The following is a 6,000-nucleotide window of genomic DNA, read 5'->3' as shown; positions in this document are numbered from 1 at the left end:
ACAGAGGGCGCTGTTGAGTTTCTCCATCTGGTCTCAAGCTTCTGACTGTGGGTAAGAGCCTTCACCACAGCTCTCCTGTCCTTGGAGAACAAAGCTGCCTTTCCTACAACTTGCTCTTCAGTGAAATGAGAAGCTAGAAACATGAGGGCTAGAGGAACCTATGGTTTCAACAGAGAATGTCTAAGTGGGACCACAGTAAAAACAGGAGAAAAGCAATCTTCAGTACAATTCAGTTTTATTTAACACAAGTATGTACACATCAATTTTAACCATATATAGAGTCTATTAAAGGGAGTCATCTAGAAACATCTTAGGAGACAGACATTTTAATTCATTCACTATATGCAGTTCAAACATGACAGTATTTTCATACAGGTATCACATCATGTGACCTTTTGCTTGTAAATTACCAATGAAGCCACATAGGTCTTTATACTTATAAGGACAGGTCCAAATGCTGTGTCAACAAAGTCAATGAACACTACAGGTGTACACTGGAGTGACAATACAAAGTTTACCTCCATGTTGAGGAAGATAAGCTGAGATGAAGCTGGGAACTATGGTTGTCAAAACAGCCAAGGGCAGCATTGTGTTAATGTTAGCGATTCTTCTAGCATGAAGTTTTATATGCACAGAGTTTTACAGTCCTTGTGCCCTTCTGACTATACACACAGGGCATGGAAGGACCAGCCCAGACCTAAGAGCAGAGATCTGTTCCGGTACCCTCGCTGCTTTGTACCCATCTCTATGATAGGCACCATCTGTGGATGCTTTCCAGCCCTGCATCACTTTCCTAAGGCATGGAACACTTTGCTTCAAAAAACATCTAAGGTGTGTGTTTGTCCTGTCATTCCAAATGGTTTAACTCCACCCTCTAAAGTTCCCCAAGGAAACCTGTGCTCGGCAGACAGTGGCCTCTTGAGCCCGCTGCACATTTCCCCATCTCCATCAAATATATCAGCTTGATCATCAAAGTCTGCACTGCACAGTTCTTGATCTCCTTCCTGGAAGCTACATATATAATCATTATAAATACAATATACATGCATGTGGAATAAATTCACGTTTGAAAGAGCCCCAACATGGAGAACCAAGGGACAGTCTAGAGCTGCCACCAATGAAAATAACATACGTGGGTAGGCAAGGCATTCTGAGGATACTAGCTTCTTCACACACTTTGAAGTACTGTAAACTATGTGTTTATTCACAGACCTTGATCCTGCTTTTCTATATAGGACACACACATTGACAACCTATGAGTTTAAGACCAAATGCTCTCATTATCATTTCAGTTCCTCTGTGAGTATTACATATTTTCTCTGAATTCAATAACTAACTCCTTTCCTATGTTTGCATTTAATAAGCAATCTTGTGTAACTAACCAATCAACCAACAAACAAATCAACCCCCTGCTGCTCATATATATCATATTTTTAGGAACAACTCATACAAAATACTGCACTATGGGTTTTGTCATCTATTACAATAAGACCAACATAATTCGACACAAGAAGAAAGTGGAGTTAGAGCTTGTGTTGAAGCACAGTGAACATTTTCACTGTAGTGTCGATTCAGATAAACTGGCAGTCTTTGAGTTTTTCTGTACACTTTGAACAATGTGTCTACATGGTTATTAGATTATAGGGTGTTTGCTTAAAGGAAATGCTTTCCTCATCTTCTTTCATTGGTCGGGATTTGGAAAGCTAGGTTGAAATGGCCACTTGTAAGTGATATTGCCATACACAGGAGAACTGTGGGTTGTGGGGTTCCTGAGGAGGAGCCCCTTTCCGAACAGAGGAATCTATAGTGACACATAGGCGGCTCTCCCCACTGTACAAATATGCTATGCTTCCCAACTTGGTTCTTGGTTGAGAGTCCCCTTAGAAGGTTAGCGACAGTCGCCACATGGTGAGTAGGGATGACCCATATTTTAAACTATGAAATATACTAACAGTTAAGCAGGAAATGAGCATTTTAGAAAGCTAGCTATCTGGAAAACTATTTTCTAAAAGAAAAAAATACATACGTATTTTCATATTTTCTCATTAATCTCAAATAGGGATTGGTGCTACTGAGAAGGTAGTGGCCGAATTCCAGGAAATGGAATTGAGTAACTGCCTATCAACTGCTAGTAGGAAAAACTCAATGTAAACATGGAAGAGGTTTGGTAAACACAGTAAGTCTGGGAAATCCAAAGGGAAGTAATTTCAATAATGAGGACTCCGCATTGTCCCAGAATCCAGGTCAGGGCTGAGCTTCCAGGGCTGACAATGAGGATCAGGGCTGGGATGCAATCACAGTGGTTATTGATTTTCAGGCGTTTGTTACATCAAGCAACAAGAGCATCTCCAGGAACCACCAGCTCTCCCCTCCTATCTCTGCAGGGAAAACCCACCTAGTGACAGAATAGCCACATCCTGTTGAGTGGTGTGTGTGCCTTTAAATAGACAGGCTGCCCGTGTGGAGTCTGCCCCAAGAAGCATGCACAAGTGACACAGACCTGCCATGCCCCTGGATGGCATTGAGGAGGGCACAGGTAGCATATAAAAGTCCAGTATGAGTAAGAACAGAGCAGCGTCAGCTTAGACAATATGGAATTAACAGGCAGCCAGGGCAGCAGACAGCAGTGTTAGACCATGAAGCGGTGCTCCTTCCCGTCGTGGGCCATAAGGATAACATTCCGGTTGGAAGTCCAGATGAGGCGGGCCAGCCGAAGGGCGTTGTGGGAGCCAGGGGATGCTGGCTGTACTGGAGGGACCTGGTAGGTCTTAATGCAGCGCAGCTGAGGTGCTGAGTTCAGCATGCCAATGCTTCCCAGGAGGGATGTGTTCATCTGCAGGGACAGGGGACACACATGTCACTTTAAGAATCCTTCCTTATAGATGCCCATCAATGGAAGAATGGATGAAAAAAAATGTGGTACATATACACAATGGAGTACTACTCAGCAGAGTAAATGCAGGCAAATGGATGGAACTAGAAAAAATCATCCTGAGTGAGGTAACCCAAACCCAGAAAGACAGTTATGGTATGTACTCACTCATAGGTAGATTCTAGATATAAAATAAAGAACAATCAGACCACAACCCATAGAACCATAGAGGCTATATATATAGCATTGAGGCCCATGAGACGACTGTGGCTTATAATAAATTTCAGTTTTACTCAAAAAAAAAAAAAAAAAAAAAAGAATCCTTCCTTCTTCCTCCAAAGAAAGTGGCTTATTTCTTCCACCCACTCTCTCCTCCTGAGTGATAATTCACACGCAGCTTTGAGTTATTCTAACTCTAAATGGCTCCTCTCAGTAGATTTCAAATTGTGATGATGCCATTTATGTGAACACATAAACCTTGAGAAATTTTACTTGGTGAGTAGAACCTGACAGCAGAGAGTCCACTGATCTTGAGGAAAGACGCTACATTAAGGCTGCTAATAAAACAGTTCAATTAAACAATACTTGGTTTATAATTGGTTGAGGAAAGTGAAGTACAACCAAGCTGCAGACAGAGTGAAAGCTGACTGGGCCACGCCCTAAGCTCCATGCCCATCACCAACCACTAATATTCCCATCTGCCTTTTCAAAGGCTCTGGAAAAACAGTCTGTGTGTGTATGTATGTATGTATGTATGTATATATGTATGTATGTATGTATGTATGTATGTATGTATGTATGTATTTACTTCATGTGTGTGTATGCATGTGGCTGGAGGCCAGAGGTTCAGGTCAGGCATCTGCAATGACTCTCCATCTTATATATTGGGGCATCATCTCTCCCTGTACCTGGGCCTCATAAATTCAGCTTGTCTAGTTAACCCGCTTGCTTAGGGGATCCCCTCCCCGCTTTCTCTGCCTACTAAGTGTGATTTGGGGGGGGTTACCACACCTGCCCAGCATATATGTGGGTGCTGGGGATCCAAACTCAGTCCCTCAGTGCTTTACCCACTGAGCATCTCCTCAGCCCTCAGCTCCTCCTTATTTTCCAGAGAGAAAGGAGAAGCACTTGCACCCACCACTCTGCTACCCTACTAAGGACAATATGCTTTTCATGCTTTATTGACAACATCTTTTTACCTCTTTGCTATTTTTGCCTTTTTTGAGACTTTTTCTGGGTTTGATTAAAAATGTGATTTTTCTTAATCCTTTCACAAAAATGAAAACACTATAAAAATTATAGGTCATGAACAACTATGTAATTAGATTGAGGTGTTGAATACCAATGGTGGTTGTCAAAGTGGGCTGGTTTGGGAGCCACTGAATTTGAAGGTTACTTTAAGTTTTAAATATTACTTAAACAACTTCAATATGCATTATTTGTGCTATCATAAATCACAGAGAGAGGATTCTGAAAACTGGAAAGAAGCCTTGAAAATAATCTTCTTCCTCCAAGCTAATATTCACTTCCTATTCCTCTGGTGAATAAAGCTTCATCTACATGGATCACATGCTGGCTACGTGGGCAAAACATGCCTATCATGACCCAGCTGCACCAGCGGGTGAAGTTCTAGCAGATCTTAGGACCTTTCAGTGTGTTACTGTGATACCATGCTCTGAATTTGGATCAGTGCAAAATAGAAGCCATTCCTTTCCCAGCCCTTCTCAGCAGCAGGACGGTGTCAGAGGGCGTAAATCATGGCATCTCTAGCAGGGTGCGTGCAGGCTCCACTGACATTTTCACAATTTAAATCATCTTGAGTAATAACCCTTTTAAGATGACTAATGTTACTGATTTTCCTGCATTAATAATAGTGCCGAACACAACAGAAGAGGTGAAAAAAATCACTAGTGTACGAGGTCACATTTTAAACCACATGTATGGTCATCGTTAACTCTTTCTGCTGAAGTTCAGTTCAAGACAAGCAGTACCTCACCTGTCATCCTTCCAAGGTCTCTTTCCTGGCTTCCTTTCCTCTTTTTCCTACAAAAATTCACACTAGATAAAAAACTAAGCCTTACTGCCTATGGAGGCTCCCCACTGTTTAAAATGTCAGTAACAATGGTGAATTTGACCTGCTAGTATCACATGTACAAAACCTCCTAACAGTATATAATTAGTCCTCTTATAACACAGATCCAATTGACCTAGGAAACTGTTGGTTAAAATTAACTGGCATTAACAGGTGTGCTGTACTTTAAAAAATGTGACTTCTCAGTTGATAAAGAGCTAGAAAGTATTTTCCATTCCTTATGGATTTGCTATGAAAATATATATGAAGCTTGATTTCTGCTGGTGGCTGAAGATGCAAAGGGCATATGGTAGGCTTGGATCTGTCTCAATGTAGCCACTACAAGAAACAAACTGAGAGCTAAAAGATGAGTGCCTTGTAGAAGTGCCACAGATAGGCAAATTTTAAAAAAACCATTGCTAGGTCTGGGTTCCGGTAAGCTGAGTCATCCCTGTTCTGCTCAATGCTTCCACTGAATAGACTTCCATCTGAAAACAGGGTCTGCCCAGTTCTCGAAAGTACACACTGTTAGAGGTGTGGAGATGAAGACCCACACACTCATTAGATTCCATCTCTCCATGACCATTCTTCCTACAAGCCTTCAAATGAGGACTGGCTAAGTCTCCAGAGTGGAGGTCAATTCTCACTGAAACAGTACACCATTCTGCTAGTCAATGTTGTTGTTTTTTTCAATTCATTGATATCTGCCTATAAATTATGCTAAAACTCAAGGAAACTTAAACTTTGAATGAAAGCTACATAGAATTACAAAATTTAGCAATATTAAGCATTTTCTCTTATTAGACTATTATAAATATGATATTTTAAATAAAAGTATAAAAAAGAAAAAAATTCTCAAAACCTTACTTGCTTGTGATAATCACTGTCACATTTTGATAAACAACCTTTGAACCTCCTAACTCACGCATATACCCTACATACACATGCACAATGTATGCACACACACAAACCACACATGCACTCACAATCACATGCACACTTAAACACCTGGCACTCATATGCAAATTGTACAAACAATGATATATACACACTTACA

General features: G+C 41.0%; 1 protein-coding gene across 4 annotated transcripts in view; it reads right to left on the bottom strand.

Annotated features, from left to right (window-relative positions):
- Positions 1 to 218: 218 nt before the first annotated feature.
- Wdr7 (WD repeat domain 7) overlaps positions 219 to 6,000 on the bottom strand; it is a 304,595-nt gene continuing 298,813 nt past the window's right edge. For all 4 annotated transcript variants that reach the window (XM_006985180.4, XM_042264248.2, XM_076555361.1 and 1 more), the window contains one exon: positions 219 to 2,833. In XM_006985180.4, the coding sequence (XP_006985242.1) occupies positions 2,630 to 2,833 (204 nt within the window). In that variant the 3' untranslated portion in view covers positions 219 to 2,629. The remainder of the gene's footprint in view (positions 2,834 to 6,000) is intronic.

This window comes from Peromyscus maniculatus, chromosome 19 (genome assembly GCF_049852395.1).
Source record: "Peromyscus maniculatus bairdii isolate BWxNUB_F1_BW_parent chromosome 19, HU_Pman_BW_mat_3.1, whole genome shotgun sequence".
Taxonomy (NCBI): Eukaryota; Metazoa; Chordata; class Mammalia; order Rodentia; family Cricetidae; genus Peromyscus; species Peromyscus maniculatus.
Note: the sequence above shows the minus strand (reverse complement) of the source record. Positions and strands in the feature narration are given on the sequence as shown.